The 17,948-nt window shown below is 42.3% G+C and overlaps 1 protein-coding gene across 2 annotated transcripts; it reads right to left on the reverse strand.

Annotated features, from left to right (window-relative positions):
• Nucleotides 1-3,528: 3,528 nt before the first annotated feature.
• Nucleotides 3,529-8,767, reverse strand: LOC115390994 (keratin, type I cytoskeletal 13-like). Of its 2 annotated transcripts, none has more exons than XM_030095072.1 (8): nucleotides 8,263-8,767; nucleotides 7,386-7,468; nucleotides 7,004-7,160; nucleotides 5,415-5,579; nucleotides 5,210-5,335; nucleotides 4,858-5,078; nucleotides 4,185-4,219; nucleotides 3,529-4,069 (listed from the first exon to the last, which is right to left on the reverse strand). In XM_030095072.1, the coding sequence occupies exons 1-8, from the start codon at nucleotides 8,629-8,631 to the stop codon at nucleotides 3,966-3,968; spliced, it is 1,260 nt and encodes a 419-aa protein (XP_029950932.1). In that variant the 5' UTR covers nucleotides 8,632-8,767; the 3' UTR covers nucleotides 3,529-3,965. The 2 variants fall into 2 exon arrangements, with proteins under 2 accessions (XP_029950932.1, XP_029950931.1); XM_030095071.1 differs by having other exon boundaries at nucleotides 4,185-4,222; nucleotides 8,263-8,764.
• Nucleotides 8,768-17,948: the final 9,181 nt, after the last annotated feature.

A 17,948-nucleotide genomic window follows, 5' to 3' on the forward strand; every position in this document is an offset into this window, starting at 1 on the left:
CACACCCACACACACACACGATTAAACATTTTACTAACCCCCTGATGAGCTTCATTCCTGTGTCCTTTTCTTTCTTCTCCTGAGCTGGTTCTCTGGTGTTCTCTCTGTCTTCTCCTCTGATTACCTGCTGAGTGTTTCCACCTGTCTCTTCTGGACAGTCCTCCCAGTGAGTGTTTCTCTGCTCGTTCAGTAATCTTTCAGATTTGCTCACCTACAGTGTTTCCTCTGAACAAAGGAGCAGGCTTCCTTTGAGCCTGGTCATGTTTTTTCAGTCCTCTCTCCAGTTTATCCAACAGTTCTGGCTGTTTGAGTCGCAGAAAAGATGTGATAAAACTTTCAGTTTTGTGAACTGCTGCTTTTCCTTTGACTAACCCTTATGAATTGAGAGAATGCTTCCAAATATAATAAGAGTGTTCTGCTTTCTTGTCAAAAGCATCTTTTTGGTGATAATAATAACAATAATAATAATAATAATAATAATAATAATAATAATAATTATTATTATTATTATTATTATTATTATTATTATTATTGTTATTATTATAGTCTTTATAAATATAATGGAAAATCTGTAATGTTAAACCTGTCTGATGTGTTTTTTTCAGTTTGTTTGGGGGTTTTTTAAGCAATCATATGCAATATTAAGACTAATCTATGATCTGCATTCTCTTTTTTTTCTTTTGGACATCTTTCATTGTAGGAAATAACACATACACAAACTTTCTGGAGATTTATATAATCCAAAGTATTTCTGCCTTTAATCCCGCTTCATCATACTTTATATTTTCATCAAATTCAAGAAAAAATGCTCTTCTCATTTCGTCAAAACTTCTTTCTCTCAATTTAATACACATTCATTCATTTCGAATGTTTGTGACTTCCTTTCCTCCTCAATATTCAACACAATTTGAAGTCTACATTCTCTTTAAATCCATCAGTCCAATCTCACCTAAAGCTCCTCCCTCCTTTGATCATCATTCTGCTGTAAATGTCTGGAATCATCTGTAACACACCATAAATGTTTCTACATTAATTCTGCTCCCCTCGCTCACAAATACTGAACAACCAATACTGAAGGATCAATGCTCTTGTTTTTTTGCTATCGATTTGTTTAATAAAATAGTAAATGTAAATAGTATACAGCATACAGGCCGCTGGTTAAAGTCACCAGGCCAGCTAAGAAGACAATCCATGTGTGGGCAGAGGAGTCGTCAGCGGCACTACAGGACTACTTTTCCACCACTGACTGGAGTGTGTGCAGACAGGCAGCCGCCTCAGGAAATGCATGGATGACGTCACGGTCTCCAGAAACCATGGCTGACAGGGGAAGTCCACAGGGCTCGAAATGCTGCCTTCAGAGCAGAGGATGAAGCAGGCCTAAGGACAGCTAGGGCTAACCTGTCACAAGGTATCAGAGAGGCCAAGAGTCTGTACTCTAAGGTAAGGTAAGGTAAGGTACTTTATTGGTCATTATACAGTGAATGTACAATGAAATTTGTAGGAGGATTGCCTATCGCTTCAGTGACAGCAGAGACACCAGGAACCTGTGGCAAGGGACCCAGATCATCATGCACTATAAGACCGCTCTGCAGACCTGTGACAACTCCACCTTTCTGCTGAATCAACTGAACGACTTCTTCGCTCGCTTTGAGGCCGACAACAACACCCCAGCACAGAAAACCCCACCTCCTCCTGATGACCAGGTGTAGCCGCTATCCCCAGATAGTGTGAGGAGATCCCTCAGAGGGACCAACGCTCGGAAAGCTCCAGGTCTTGACAACATTCCTGGTCGTGTCCTGAGAGACTGTGCTGAAGAGCTCACTGATGCTTTCACTGACATCTTTAACATCTCGCTGAGCCAGGCTGTTGTCCCCACATGCCTCAAAGTCACCACCATCATCCCGGGTCCTAAGAAGTCGCCTCCCTCCCACTGCAATGACTATCGCCCGGTCACACTTACTGTCATCCTCATGAAGTGCTTCGATCGGCTAGTCATGCAGCACCTCAAGTCTGCCCTCCCATCCACCCTGGACCCCTACCAGTTTGCTTATCAGTCCAACCGCTTGATTGATGATGCCATCGCCACTGCCCTCCACTCAGCCCTCGCCCACCTGGAGACCAAAAGCTCACACGTCAGAATGCTGTTCATTGACTTCAGCTCAGAATTTAACACAACCATCCCCCAGCAGCTCATCTACAAACTGGACCGGCTGGGGCTCAACACCACCCTTTGCAAGTGGCTGCGGGACTTTCTGACGGGAAGACCACAGGCTACATCAACAACGGTGATGAGACTATCTACAGGATTGAGGTGAGCCGCCTGGCCACGTAGTGCCAGGACAACAGTCTCCACCTGAACGTGGAGAAGACGAAGGAGATGCACCGTGTCCTGCTGCAACATCCTGCAGCGCATCGTGAGAGCTGCTGAGAAGATCACTGGTGTCTCTCTCCCCTCTCTCTCCTCCACCTACAACACCGGCCTCACCCGCACAGCCACCAGGATCACAGGTGACCCCACTCACCCAGCCCACAGCCTCTTCAGCCTGCTGCACTCAGCTAGGAGACTGCGGAGTCTCCGGGCCAGAACCAGCAGACTCAAGGACAGCTTCTTCCACCATGCAGTCAGGATGCTAAACTCCCTCCCTGCTCTGCCCCCCAACACTGACCTCAGGTCTGCGCTCTTCACTCTTTCCCCTGCTCATTTGCACAATTGGACACTGCTGTACTTTAACTATAACTTATAACTATCTCTATATTCAAACATTCACAATTTTTTTATTCTGTTCATAGTAAATTTATCCTGTTCTTTTTTTCTGTTCATAGTAAAATTATTTTATTTATTACTTAAGATATTATTAGGTAATTATATTTTTTATACAGTAGTTTAGTTTCTTTACTTGTTTATAGTATTGACTGCACCGTGGGTCCGAGAGGACTGAAATTTCATCTGTGCCTTATGTCAAGCATATAGCATATTTGATGATAAAGCTGACGTTGACTATTTTCATTGAAGATTGTGACACTATTGCATGCATGTATATATTTGTTTCAGTTTTTCTTCATGTTTTGCTGCTTGATAAGAAAAAAAGGAAGAAAAAAAGGAAGTGAAATAAATAAATGTAACATTTCATGTCTCATTTGATGTTTTTTTTTTTTTAATTCGTCCTATTTTTAAAATTATCTTCCATATTTTCCTTGAGAGACACCTCAACGTGTTGTAATAACCTCTTTAGCCACTGGAGGGCGACGGTGCTGTTTGCTTCCCTGCTGTTGACGCTCGGCTCCGCTGAAACATTCATTCTTTCCTGTTCTTATTTCCTCACTCTGAGCTGCTTTTCTCTTCAGTGCAAAGTGAGACATCTGGTTTTCATCTGATTCTGAGTATCTTTCATTTCATACAAAGAAATCTGGGCTTACATCTGCCTTCAACTTCATCGAGGCTGATTGTTTTGAAATTTGCTTTGCAGGTTTCTGAGCTTCCCGAGCGAGAACAGGACATTAAGATGCATGTAACAATGTGCTCGTGTAGAAATTCCAAATAAAAGTTTATTAATCTGATGATTCAACATCACACACACACACACAACATCTGACAGTGGATCTTTTTTTTTAACTACTTAATTCAATTTATTCATAGTTTCTCTGCACAAAGCCCTCGAGTGTGTTCCTGTGATGCTGCAGGAGGCAGGCTGCAAGATTTCTTTTAAGAATTTTCCATGAAAACTGAGAAAAAAAGTCACAAAGTCTGAGTTTTTGACCCGATGACAAATAAAATAGTGACATTATTTTCGCTTTTCTAAGAGGTTTTTTTTTTTTTCTGGCAACAGAGTTACATTACCACAATGTTGAGAAAATAATAACAACTCTCTTTGTAAACTTTTTTTTTTTTTTTTTTTAAATAAGATTTTACAATACAAAAAGGCCAGTTTTAGTTTTATTGTTTAACTTATAAACCCGATTGTGGACTAGTTGACGATCGTCTCGTCCAGATCGACTGTGCTGGACACCACTTTTCCGTCGATGATCTCCTCGATCACCACCTTCTTCCTCTGAGTCTTCACCGGTTTCCCTGTGGGAGAAGTCAGCAACGCTTTAAGCATGAAGCACTTTCTTATTTTGATGGGTATAAACATGAAAAAAAAAATAATAAACAAAACACAAATACAGAAGAGAGGTAAACTCACGTTCTTCTATGACCTCTTTGACGATGATGTTTTTCCTGCTAGAGGGAAAGAAAAGTTCGTTAAAGAATCAGACGTGATAAAAGAGAACCTAAAGCTACAAATTGCTCAATTTGCTCTGAATTATGTAATCATATCGTTTCAGCTTCAGATGTGTTTGTTACAGGTTTAAGATGTAGACTTAAAACAAATTAAAACTAAACACCAAATTTAGATCACCTTTGACATATATTACCAGGTAGCCTTATGAGTTTTTAGCCTTATTCCCAGTAAACAACTCGAGAAATTCAATAAGAAGATTCAAATAAACTCAATTTCTTTCTGATTTGGCCTTAAATTTGTTATTTAATTTGCTGCCATGTGTGTTGTAATAATATTTTAAGTAATTCGAATAAACCTCTTTTTTCTCACACTATTTAGGACTTATGTCGAAGGATAAAGCTCATGTGTAAGTACAAAACCAGCCAAATGTTCAGGTGTCACGTTTCTAACATTACATCTTAAAAATGTTTGGAATCTAAAGAACTATAAAGAAATAGTTCAACAAAATCTCTTATTTTTCTCATGACCACATGTGAATTAGACAACAGGTGTAGAAATATCTTCACATTCAGAGCTGAAGTTGCTATTTCTGTTGAAGCCAGTTGCTGAGCTCATGTCTGGCCTCTTCACTCACTTCACGTCCTCTCCGTCCAGCAGCCGCCTGTACTCTGCGATCTCCAGCTCCAGACGGGTCTTGATGTCCAGCAGCGTCTGGTAATCCAAGGCCTGCCTCTCGATGTCGGCCTTGACATTGGCCAGCTCGCTCTCCAGCATGTTGACCTGCTGCTGCAGGTGGCTCAGCTGCAGGCTGTAGCTGGACTCCACGTCTCCCAGCTGACTCTCCAAGGCGGCTTTCTGCGGGGACGCGACAGCGCAGCAGTGTTTGCACAGAGCTTTTAGTTTGTTTTCTAAGTCCTCCGGAGTGGCCTCGGGTGAGCGAAAACAGAGACCGGTTTGACCGAGCGCCTCTCGAGGAGTAAATTTACCAGGCTGAGCTGCGACTGGAGCTCGATCTGCAGGCCTTGCAGGGTCCTCTTCAGCTCGCTGATCTCGCTTTTGGAGGTCTGCAGGGTCTCCGTGTTGCTGCCAATCTCCTTGTTGAGAGCGTCAAACTGAAAGGTTTGGGGACAGGGAGACGTTAGCAGACCCTCTGGACGGCCTCGGGTGGGACAAGAAAGCGCGGCCCCTCACCTTGGCCTTGTACCACGCCTCCATGTCGCGCTTGCTCTTCTCGGCCGCGCTCTCGTACTGAGTCCTGATGGTCTCCAGGACCTGGTTCAGGTCCTGCTGAGGCTTGGCGTCCACCTCCACGTTCACAGAGCTGGACGTCATGACGTTGCGCAGAGCCGCCATCTCCTGCAGAAGTGGATTTACATGACAGATCAGACGCTGAGATTACTTTTTCAATGCCTTGGTACACATTCTACACATTTCCGTTATTTTGGAGCTCCTAAGGAGACAATCGAACTCAGAAATCATCTTCAGCATATCCTCAAGACAAAATTAGACTCTCTGATGAGCATGTTTTTGAAAATTAGGGTTTCTTTGACACATTTGTTGTTTTCATGACCTTTCAATAATGAGTTAATGACTTTAACGGGTACTTCTAAAACCTTTGAGCAATTATTATATAAGACATGCTGTTGTCACATCAGTTCTTTATCGTTAGCAGGAGTGCAACATCTGCATCTGCTGTAGCTTTAAAGGACTTTCCAAACACAAAAGAAAAGCATGAAGAAGGATGATGTTGATGAGAAAATAGTTGAATTCTTCCTGTTCAGTCTGAAAATCAAAAACCAAGTGTGGCTGTTCACGGCCATGTCTCATTGAGTTCCACTTTCCACATCAAGACATCTAAATAATCAAAAAACCATGTTCTTATGACTCAATACACCACCCTGTGGTGGACAGTGGTACTGCAGCACACACCAGACAGACTCTGGTAGTGAGACTTCAGTCTCCTCAGTTAACTTTTCAGCTCTTTCTGAAATGTTTATTAAGGAAATGATCATTTGTTTGTCACGTTGTTTGGGCATTCCTAACAGCATGCTGTCGCCGCCTTGTGGTAAAACTAAACCAACTCCTCCTGCCTGCTTGTTTTATGTGATGCAGTCTGGATTTTTCTGTGGTTTGAATTTTGGTTTAATGACTTTAGCGACACCATCATGGTGTCAGACACGCTGTTATCACATCATCTTGTTAGACTTCTTGTTTCCTGGCGACAGCCCAACATCCGCATCAGGAAAAGCATCCAGACTGGTTTTATGTTACGTCTTGTATGCAAATCACAATCAAGAGTTGATTTCTTTCACTTGTGTCTCAAATTGAACCAAATGGTCAGAGACTTTTAACTCTTCACTGTCACACCTTGTTTCTTGCTGAAACTATTTCAACATTTTATTTATTTCATGTAGTGAAAAACTGGATTCTATTGTGACTCAAAGCAGTGTCTTGTGCAGAACTACAGGAAGGGTCAGAGTGCTGCGCCTTCCTCTTTGTGTTTTAAGAAACTGACTCTTTTCAGAGGCCGATCATGACGTGACAGCAGCTGTTTTTGAAGAATCATCGACACACGGTCGCCCTGGTTTGACATTCTAGTCGTCTTGATGAGTTCTTCTTTGTTGGCAGCAGCCAAAACATCGTCTACGGCGCCGTCTTTGAAGTCACGAGGGCCAAGCCTCCAGGCAGGTGTCGTGCTACACGCTGTATGTTTATGTAAACGAGGGTGGATATTTGACTGCTCCCTGCCGTGTCTGGTTTCCAGCCCTGAGCCCTCTCACCTCGTCGTGGTTCTTCTTCAGGTAGACCAGTTCCTCCTTCAGGCCCTCCACCTGCATCTCCAGGTCGGACCTCGCCATGGTCAGATCGTCCAGGACCTTGCGCAGCCCGGCGATGTCTGTCTCCACCGACATGCGAACTGCCAGCTCGTTCTCAAACCTGTCGGGCACAAAAAAGGCGTTCGATTTCACGGCGGGAACCGGTCGGACCAGTTCCACCCGCATGTTGACCGTTACAGCCCCGTGACGACTGTCCACACAGCCCCGAGCCACGGGGCGAAACCGGGACTCTTTAACCCCTGCAGTCTGCTTTTGTGATTGAGATTAAAGGTAATAAAGGGATCTGAGGAGGGATTGAGGACAGTGATGAAATCTTCCCACTCACTTGATCCTGAAGTCTTCGGCTGCCAGTCGGGCATTGTCGATCTGCAGCATGAGCCTGGCATTGTCCTGTGTGGCGAGGCTGATCTGTGTGTGGGGGGGATAAAAGAAAGGTCGTTTCCTCTCCATATTCTGATGCCACAAAGGTCGTATTAGTGACTCAATGCGTGCAGACGTGAGTCAGCAGAGCTGCTTTTGATTGTGAAGGGAGTTCTCCTCACGCCTCACTCTGCACAACATCCGACATTCAAGAGACAATAAAACATTTTCTTTAGGTTTTACTGACACATGATGAGGAACCATGACTAAGAGAAGGGAAGCAAGTGACAGGAGCACAAACTGTAAAAATAAGACTTCTTTAAAAAAAAAAAAGCTTATTTTGTCTGTTGTTTAGAGGGTCATCAAAAAAGGTGAAGAGTAGCAGAAACACATTTGATCTTAAAATATAAAACTGATGTACTTTGACAAACCGTATTTTCAATTATTGTAATTTATGAGCACAAAGGATAAAAAAAATAAAACTGAGAAGGCTTAAAAAGTGTCAGTTAAGTATAATAAATGTGAAATAATGGAGATAACTGTGTTGTCTCTAGTTTTGCTTCTGTCTCATTATTTCAACTTTATTTCCATCACTTCTCTTTCAAGAATGTCTCACTAGTGATAATGAAGCAATTCAATTCTATTCTGTTCTGACTCAATGGGAGTTTGATTCTCTGAAGGAGTTTTCCATTTTTAAAGGGCACCTGTAGATGAATGACAGGCTTTAACTCATTCCTCGTGAGTAAACACTGGCTTATAAACCTGACATCCTGCTGGAAAGAGAGAATAAGGTGGCGGAGGACATCTGCTGTGGCTGAAAATGATGAAGAAGGTGTCCTTACCTTTTTGCGCAGGTCCTCGATGATCGCCCAGTACTTGCTGTAGTCCCTGACATTGGGGGTCTGCTTGTCGTACCACTCCCGGATCTGGCGCTCCAGCTGCGCGTTGGCGGACTCCAGAGTGTGCACCTTCTGCAGGTAGGAGGCCAGGCGGTCGTTCAGGTTCTGCATGGTCTGCTTCTCCCCGCCGACCAGGCCGAAGTCCGCCCCGCCGCCGCCGCCGCCTCCCACGGATCCGGCCAGCCCGAACCCGGAGCCGATGTTGTTGCTGGCATAGGACATCTTCACGCTCCGGCCCATGCTGCTGGCGGAGCCGCGCGTGACGGGCATGGAGTACAGGCTCCTGGAGCTGCCGTAGCGCACGCTGGTCATGGTGACTCTTCTGGGTCTGCTCAAATCCGGGAGGGAGTGAGAGAGGATCTGGTGCTGAGGCAGCCCGCAGGATGGACTTTATAGCCTCGCGCTCCTCCTCACCTGCGGGCGGCCGGGAGGGAGATGCTGCGTGCGAGCGAGCGAGCGCGCGCTGACGGGGCGCGGCCGCCCGGCTTTCAGGTTTCCTCCACAGGTAACGGCTGTCAGGCCACATTTCACAGAGAGGGAAAGGTGTGTGAGGCGGTTCCGTCGGGTGTAATTAGGCCGGTTTGAGCCTTTTAATCTGGAGAAGAAAGAGAGATTAACTTCCTTTTATGGAAAGTCCCCGATCCCTTCACCCCGACCTTCACGCACATGTCTCAGTGATGATACACACTTAACACACACACAGTTAATGGTTATTAAACTGCTCCTCCACAAGTCAAACTCCCATGACACTTTATTGGCTCCCTGCGTTTTAGAAATTAAATCCGGACATAGTGACCGAGCTGACTGCTTAAATAACCCGAATGGTTAGACAAGTGTTTGTCAGCGGAAGTTCACTGGTGATTGTGGGTCCAGGTGTTGGTCCTCCAGGTTCAGCCAGATCACGTGATCTGCTGTGGCTGCCCCTGAAGGGAGCAGTGGACACTCACATGTTTCTCTGTGACATGGTGCGGCAGGGGTTTGCACTGCTTCCTCACAGCAGCACACTGTAGGCTCGATCAGGGTGTAAAATGTACAGATCAGAACAGTCACACCAATGAAACTACACGAACATCACACAAACGCACGTTGTTCTTCTTCATCTTTGTGCATGAGGCCTGTTTATGTGATGTTTCAAGAGAATTTTTTTAATTTTTGCGTATTCCTTTCAGAACATTGTTGCATTTAGCCAGCAATGTTTTGAAGACGATGTGTGGATGGAAATGGAAGAAACACTGTTGTTTTTTTGTAATGAAACCACACACACGCGCACAAACAAACACACGTGCAGAGAACAATATACAATAAACATTAACAATGGTGAATACACAGACATTTGTAAGGACAGCTGACAAAGTTTCACTGCTATTTCGGGAGACTCTCAACTATAAAACTGTGAAATCCCAGGAGATCATGGACTGGGAGTCACTCTGATATTGTCCAGCAGGTGTGCGCGGGCAGTAGCAGCGCTTCAGAAAACTTGCTTTCCCCATTTCCAGGGAGAAGTCGTTGGAGAATTTAAAAAAAAAGTTGTTTTCAGGGGCTCTGTGTACCATTGTCTCGTAAACGGACACTCAAACTGCAACAAAAGTTGTCTGGTTTCACTTGAAAACACAAAAAATATTTTAAATGAGACATTCATTATTATGGACTTCACTGAAGTGTCCCTGCTCTCCATTGAAATGTCTTTTTTTATGTAGCCCCTTAAAAACGTACATTTGGTATTTCTTTACTTTAATTTCATATTCATATTTTTCAATCAGATCCCAAATTAAAAAAAAAGTGCTGGTTTACATATTTCAGATTACGTAGATCGAGATCTCTCAGGTATAAAAACAGGCCTTTTACTGTAAACCGACTCTAAAACACACAAAACCTTTATTTAAATACTCCTTTAAGTACTTGATGTGACTCCTGGTTGGATTTTTAGTTGATCGCTGACAAGCTGCACATGCAGAAACTCTTTGTTTTTGTGAATTTTAGCTGCTTTCATAAAGATTGCCAGTAAATCCGACCAAGAGAGGTGCCAGATTGTTATTTTTAGTTTGCGATCTGTTGAGGTGATCCAGGTAAACACTGATATTGCAGCGGGATGAAAAACACCTGAAACAAAAAGCACTGTGTGATTGGCTCAGTTTTTCTCTTACAGCTGCCAACATGTTTTAATATTCGAGTCCCGCCGCTGCTGTTTTTGCTCTCATTAGCTGATCTGTAATCACCAGTGTGGGCCTGTGAAATGGCTCCATTACATGTGATTAGCAGTTTTATTTTCTTTCTTTAACCCTGTAAGCCCTAGGCTATTTTTCAGGAGAGACAAGCGGATCCTGTCCTTTAATCAATGATTTTGTCCTTTTATTGCCTCTCAGTTTGCCTCTAGTCATTTTAAGGGAACAAAAGTTCTCTCTGAAGTGTGATTTCTTATAAAACTGACACATAAATAGTCCTCAGGGTAATTTCAAACATGTCATTAGGACTTCTATAGATATGTCATGACCCTGAAAGTGGGTCAAAAGGAAAAAAAAAGACATTCAAGATGAAAACCAATAGTGTGATCGGTGTATTCTCTGCAGGAGGCGAATCCGGATCCTTTGCTTCCTCTGACTGCAGCCCAGTACTCGAACTTGTGATGTTTCATTTCTCCTGTTTATCACTTCTGAGCCACCGTGCTGATGATATTCCTCGCGAGAAGATGTTAAAGTAACCCAAGTAAATCCAGATATGCACTGGTGGAAAATGCAAACTTCACACAGGAAGGCTTCTCCTCGAAATCAAACCCAGGTCTCCTTAATGTTGTGTAAGAGTGCCATCCACTTTACCACCCAGTGTGGTGGATGTGATTTACCTTCAGAGTTCCTAACAATAAAATGACAAAGTGATAAAGAAAGCTGAGCATTCAGAAATCTGTTTTTACACATTCGAGCTTCAATGAACTGAAAATTCAGTTTGCATCATTAGAAATAATAGAGTCCATGATGCTAATTGGTCAGCGCTGTATTTACAGCTCTCCTGTCGCATGGCCAATAATCAATCCTGAGCGCTAATTCAGAGGGACAAACTGAACCAATCAGCCATGTTTAATGAAGCGAAGGATTTGAAACCCCAGAGGAGCTCAGTACAGCCCCGTGATCGTTTTCTCAATACCCAGTGATCGGTGCTCGCTCGTTTATCTTCCGGCGACTCAACAGTCATTGTGATGGGACCCTGGTTTTTGTCCATCAGTGCAATTCCTCCGCTTTGAAACTGTTCTGTTAGCATGTTAGAAACTTTAAAAACAAAAATACGAATTAATCATCAGGATGAAGCAGGTTTCGTGTGTGAACTTTGACAATGAGCTTCAATTGCAGACAGACAGCAGATGGATAAATAGGGAGATAGATTGACTAACAAGAACGGCTTAGTATTAAAAATCTTGAAGATTTTAGGGCTTAAAATATGATTCAACATCACTGTAGGGTAAGTTTTTCTCAGTGTTCTTTGCTGAGTTTCAAGGGTTAAAAGTGTGTCATGCCTGAATCACTCTATAAACACTTTTCATCAGTGTCATTGAAAAAGGAGTTTCCCTGTTGTACTCACTGACCCTTCACCTGAACCACCGGTCTGCCTGACCACCCACCATCAGCTCAGCTGGGCTTGTTGAGGCCGTTTGAAATATTTGCCCCACCTTGTTTGGAATAGGTCTGCACCACTGTGACGTGTGACACTCCTTGCATAATTGTTTTTTTGGGAACGATAACCCTGAGGTGCTTTAGGGAATGTCACACACACATTACGACGGAGATAATAGTTTTCGCCTCAGTGGCTACGCCCTCCTCCTCCGCCATCATAATGGCTTTCTGCTGACTCCACCTCATGTTGGATAAGCCACATGAACTCCAGTTCCAAAAAATTCACACAGAGGGAAAATATTTAAACTAAAGTCATTAGAGTCACGGCGACACATAAACACAACGCAATGAACGTAACAGTTTCAAAGAGCTGAGGCTGCGGCTGCTGGGATGGATCGAAGCACACAGATTTGGGGTTTACTGCCTTGCTCAAAGACAATTGCACAGAAAAAAGGTTAAAACCTGCAACTTTCCAAATGAGAAACTGCCCACTAAACCAACTGAGCCATCACTGCCCATTAAGAAATAAGATGTCATTTTTTTAAAAGAATTTTACATTTCCAACAGATTTATTAATACTGATTTGGTTGTGTGTGTGTGTGTGTGTGTGTGTGTGTGTGTGTGTGTGTGTGTGTGTGTGTGTGTGTGTGTGTGTGTGTGTGTGTGTTCTCGTATTTCTATCCTTGTTGGGGCCAAATGTCCCCACAAGGATAGCAAAACGTGGAACGGCGTGCCTTGTGGGGACCTTTTTCCGGTCCTAAGTAGGAGAAACAGTGTTTTCTTGACCATGTTGTTGTTACTGAAAAAAGTAAAAGTGCAAAAACATTTCTTTAGGGTTAGGCTTTGTTGTGGTGTGGGTTAGGGTTAGGGTAAGGGTCAGGGTTAGGGGCTAGACATGAATGGGAGTCAATGGACGGTCCCCACAAGGATAGAAATACAAGACTGTGTGTGTGTGTGTGTGTGTGTGTGTGTGTGTGTGTGTGTGTGTGTGTGTGTGTGTGTGTGTGTGTGTGTGTGTGTGTGTGTGTGTGTGATATCCTGTGGAATAGCAGCAAAAGTTAGGTTTGGCTGCAATAAATAACTATAATAATTATTGTAGGCAGTAAAACAAACTCGCTTTATTTGTGCTTGTAACTATAATATAATAACTGAGACATGGAAGAAGGTTTGGGATCAAATAAGTTTTCCTTCATGTCTTTATTATTACTGTATTTGTGCCTGTGTGGTATGAGTGTGTTTAGACATTCATACATGTGCTCTTTTCTGAGTGTGTATATATGTATATATGTAAATATGTAAGAAAATGGTTATGGTGTTCTTGAAATAAATTATCGTCTCAACCAGTCTGTGAAGAGCTGCTTCTTTGACTAATACTCATAAAACAGTTTAGGTCGTAATGTTCGTTTCTCCCAGGCTTAGTTGTAGGTAGTGAAATGTGTGGAATGATGTGTGTCATGGTTAATCATCATCACTGGTATGATGAGCTTCAGAGTGGAAGGTGTGGTGGGTTTGGTTCGGAGACAAAAGGTGAAACTGGAAATGTGCTCCTTCAGGTTCAGGTGTGATTCTAGCGCTCAGTGAGGGAGGGGTCATGAATCAGACCATAAGAAATCAACCATGTAGAACAGGATATGACCGTGGTGAGAAATGAACACATTTTCTAAAATGTACCATTGTTTCATTTAAATTCAAAACCTCTTCATCAAAACCTAATTCAACAAATCATATTGTAGGATAACCCAAACAAAACAACAAAACATGGCATGACACACATGACGTGACATGAAATGGCATGGCAACGTAACTTAACATAACATGACAACACAACATGACATAACAAGACACACATAACATGACAATGTAAGTTAAAGGTGCTGTAGGCAGGATTTTGCTAGTCAATGCTAATTTTTCTGTGTTTTCTTTGGATTAAATGTTAGAGTATCCATTGATAATCCTTCAGGAGTGTAGCATAATTGCACTACCGCGAGGACACAGCGTTTCCATCTGTCTCTGTTCTGAGCTGAAAAGGAATCTGAACAGCTCCAGGTATCTTTGACCAATCAGAAGAGCCCATGAGGCTCTAACCATGATTGGTCGAGGGGCGTTCGTCGCACGTTCTTCTGGGAGGGGCTTAACTTGCGTAAGGGCGTGATGTCAGAGAAAACAGGACAGGATTGACTGTGCTGGGTTTCAAATGGACATCTTAGATGGGTCAAATCTTGCTTAGATAACCCTAAGCAAGATGGCGGAGATGCGGAATCCTGCCCACAGCACCTTCAACATAACATGACACAACATGACATGAAATAACATGACACACATGACGTGACATGACATGATGTGACATGACATGAAATGGCATGACAACCTCACGATACAACACAACATGACACGACATACGAGCAAAACATAACATGACATGAAATAATATAAAACAGCATGGCATGACAACATAACATGACACGACACGAAATGACATATGAATTGACACAACATAATGAGACGTAACATAAACATGACATGACATAACAAATAAACATAGCATAACACAACATAAGGAAATACAGCATAACATAGCATAGCAGAACAAAATACAGCATAACACAGAAAAACAAAATATAACATAACACCACATAATACAGCATAACACAACGTAACAATACAATATCACATAATGAAACATGCCATGACGTGACACGACATAACACAATGAAACATAACAAAATACAACTAAACATAACATGATGCAGCAAAAACATGACATAATGTGACGTAGCATGATACAATGAAGCATAGCATAACACAACATAACATAGAAACATAACATAATGCAACAGCTCAATGAAACATAACATAAGAAACCATGACTCGATACAACATTGTGCTCAGTTAATATTGTAAATCCGTTTTCTGCTCTCAGGGTGTGAAAATTAATTTCACAAATGTATTGCACTCTTGTTCAACATCACTGAAAACTGCAAAAGTGAACATTGTAGAATGAAAGGAACCTGAGAACATTATTATCGGTGTGAAGGTAAAATGTATGGCAGAGATGTTGTGTCTCTTTATGAAGTTGGATGAGAAAATTGTGCATAATTAAGTGGCCTGTGTGTCTGTTCCTGTAACATTTCCAGGATGAATCATGGCACCTGGCCTTCCACCTGCTTTCCAGTTCATCCGGTGAATTTTCCCCACGCCAAACTGTTCTTTCACTTTGCACAAAGGAACGTGTCCGAACGCGAAGCAGCGTTTATTTTTCTTCTACTTTATTGTCCTGAATCATCCTTGTATGCTGGTGTACTCACATTCCTCAGTCACCAGTACAAAGTCAACAAACCCAAATTACACCAGATTACCTCAAACCAAAACCTGTAATTACTGCTATTATCTCAAAAAAAGTCCAATGAATAATACAAACAGACTGTTGACTGAAGAAGAAATGCATTTACGATGAACGCTGCACCTCATTGTTGTACAAATTACAGAATTACAACAGATTACATGAGCTTACCTGTTTAAAAAGTAGTTTAGTTACTTTACTACTCACTGAAAATAAGTCATTAGTCACACAGAATCTCTCAATAATGTCAGAAGACCCCCTTCAGCATGTTTTATAGACACGGTAGCAGAGCTGTCAGCTTCGGGTCGGTTGTTTATTACTAGTTTATTTATTAATTTGAGGTGAAGGTACAATAACTAATGACAGGAAGATGCTCTATATAATCTTATATGTTGGATGTTATGAAACTTTATTGTGATTGCAAGTTTTTTTTTTTTTTTTTTTTCAGAATCGATATGAAAACCTCAAATGCTCGATGTGGAGACATTAGAATATCGTCACTTTAATATCAGTGTTCACAGTTCAGACCGGATCATGCTGTTTGTCTGTAATGTGCTTTGGGGCATACGCGGACCACTGACGTGCACGTGATTCCTCTCCTGCTACAGTTGGAGCGCCCTAACCCTAATGTTGAAATTGTCTGCTACAGCACAGCAGTGAGGCTCTGTTAAGTTTGATAACCTCCTGTGTGAACACGTCAGACTCCATGTTATGTCATTTCATTCAATAACCGTGAAGAGTCGGCGCTCCATCCAATCACTGTGTGGACAGCTAAAGCAAACGGGGAAACAATCCAGTTTCCATCAAATCTTTTTCCTTTAAATGGGTTCAAAAGACACTGGATCCTCATTTGAATACTCCTGTTTGGATGCGCAGTCATGTAAGGTAAACACATACTGTTAATCTAGTCCTGAACCGGAACCCGAGCTCTGTCCCTTCACATTTCACATTTAGTTCCTTCTCCTGAACTGGATCAACATGTTTTTTTTCAACGGCATCTGTGCTTCCCTGAAAACTTCAGGTTCTATATCGACTGAAAGGCACAGACGTCCCCGAAAACCTGCTTTTCTCTCTGTCACCTTCTTCCTCAAACTTTCATTGTTTCCAGTCAGAGACAGGTTATCAATCACTCACAGAATCATTCATGCAATTAATTTAATTAAGCCCCGCCCACAAGAACAGGGTTTAGGTGTAACCACATACGTGCTTTTCCTGGATAGGTGTTCAGAAATTCAAGAAAATGAAAGCGTAAACTTCTGAAACCGTCTCTCAGAATTCTGAAAACACTTGCTCAGTAATTCTGACATGAACTCACATGTGCGAGCCTGAGGACCAACAAACCAATAGGCAGTGTTTATCTTCTTGTTTTTGGTTTGACATCCACCTGTCTGCCTCATTGGGTGTATTTCTGTGGCAGTGTTTCAGCGCCCCTGCAGGCCTGACATAAATACTACAGTCTCTTCATCGCTTTCACTTTTCTGTGGTTTCATGTGGATAAACTTGTTTCTCAAAGCTGTTTGGAGTGAAGGGAAAACTTCACTCTTTCCGTGTAGATGGGATTTTACCACCCTCAAATACACAAGAATGTCTCTATATGCAGGTAGTAACAGGATGTAGACAGGGGAATACAATGCAAACTACAGACAGCCGACCTGAGCCGTGACCAGATTGTGATCAGATGCTGGATTTAACAAAATCAACTGAACAATCCTGTGGATGAGAAGTGGGAAGAAAATGTAGAGCATGGAAAGAATCCATCCAGTCAAACATAACACATGCAAACCACAACAAGCTGAAAAAGATAAGACCTCGTTTGCACGTTCTGAATGAAAACAGATTGTTTTTGCGTTTTCGTTTCACAAAAGTTTTACATTTTGACAGCGAGGTTTTGAAAATAAAATCCATTTATACAGAACCCACAAAAATGCTGCAAATTATATAGTTTTCATGGTGAGCCACTAGTGGGTGCTGTTTTTTGTATTTGTGATTAAATGACCTGCGCAGAGAACAATCTTAATAAAGTCAAGTATAAAGTCCCAGGAGAATAAGGACCGGGGGTCATGAAACTCTGGAGGAAAACATAGTTTTTATGGTACATCAACTCATGCAAGTTTTGAGAAATATTGATTACAGCTGCGGTGTTCATGCACACGGTCTCAAATCTTTCTGAGGTCTCCTCACAAACGGAGCCTAACCATTTTAAAAACGCTCCACCTTGGGAGCCATTTACTTTCAGTGGTGTAAATGGAAAACCAAAACACAACAAAAGGGATTTTTCCTGTCTACAGACACTTTTGCTTTCTCATGTGGGTACTGTTGGTTTTTCTCTGTAAAAGAGCGGAGAAATTACTGTTTTGTATTCAGGCCTATGTAAATAAAAACTGAATTGAATTGAACTGAAAATGGTCTTCTAGGCCAATTCAGCAATAAAGCTGACCTTTTCCACATTAGACATAAGACACCATTGATGTTAACGCACATGTTTTATTGCAGTTTTGAACCGTCCAGTTACTGAAATGATTCCGAGTAAACATGTACGGGATTATTCTTTAAATAGTGTTTGACACGTATTCAGACGAGGTCCGCGTTGAATGACGACTTACTGCATGCTTATCGCTGCGCTGCAAGTAAAAGCACATGAGACATACTTATGCTGAACATAACCCCTCGAGCAGAGTAAAGAGTTT

The sequence above is a fragment of the Salarias fasciatus genome, chromosome 6, assembly GCF_902148845.1.
Source record: "Salarias fasciatus chromosome 6, fSalaFa1.1, whole genome shotgun sequence".
In the NCBI taxonomy this organism is placed as follows: domain Eukaryota; kingdom Metazoa; phylum Chordata; class Actinopteri; order Blenniiformes; family Blenniidae; genus Salarias; species Salarias fasciatus.

What these genes read in the sequence shown, in the direction of transcription:
- LOC115390994 (XM_030095071.1), bottom strand. Translation starts at nt 8,631, where the DNA reads ATGACCAGCGTGCGCTACGGCAGCTCCAGGAGCCTGTACTCCATGCCC. An exon ending in GCCGAAGACTTCAGGATCAA is followed by an intron (nt 7,161 to 7,385) that starts GTGAGTGGGAAG and finishes TGTGCCCGACAG; the next exon opens with GTTTGAGAACGAGCTGGCAG. An exon ending in CAAAGAGGTCATAGAAGAAC is followed by an intron (nt 4,070 to 4,184) that starts GTGAGTTTACCT and finishes CTTCTCCCACAG; the next exon opens with GGAAACCGGTGAAGACTCAG.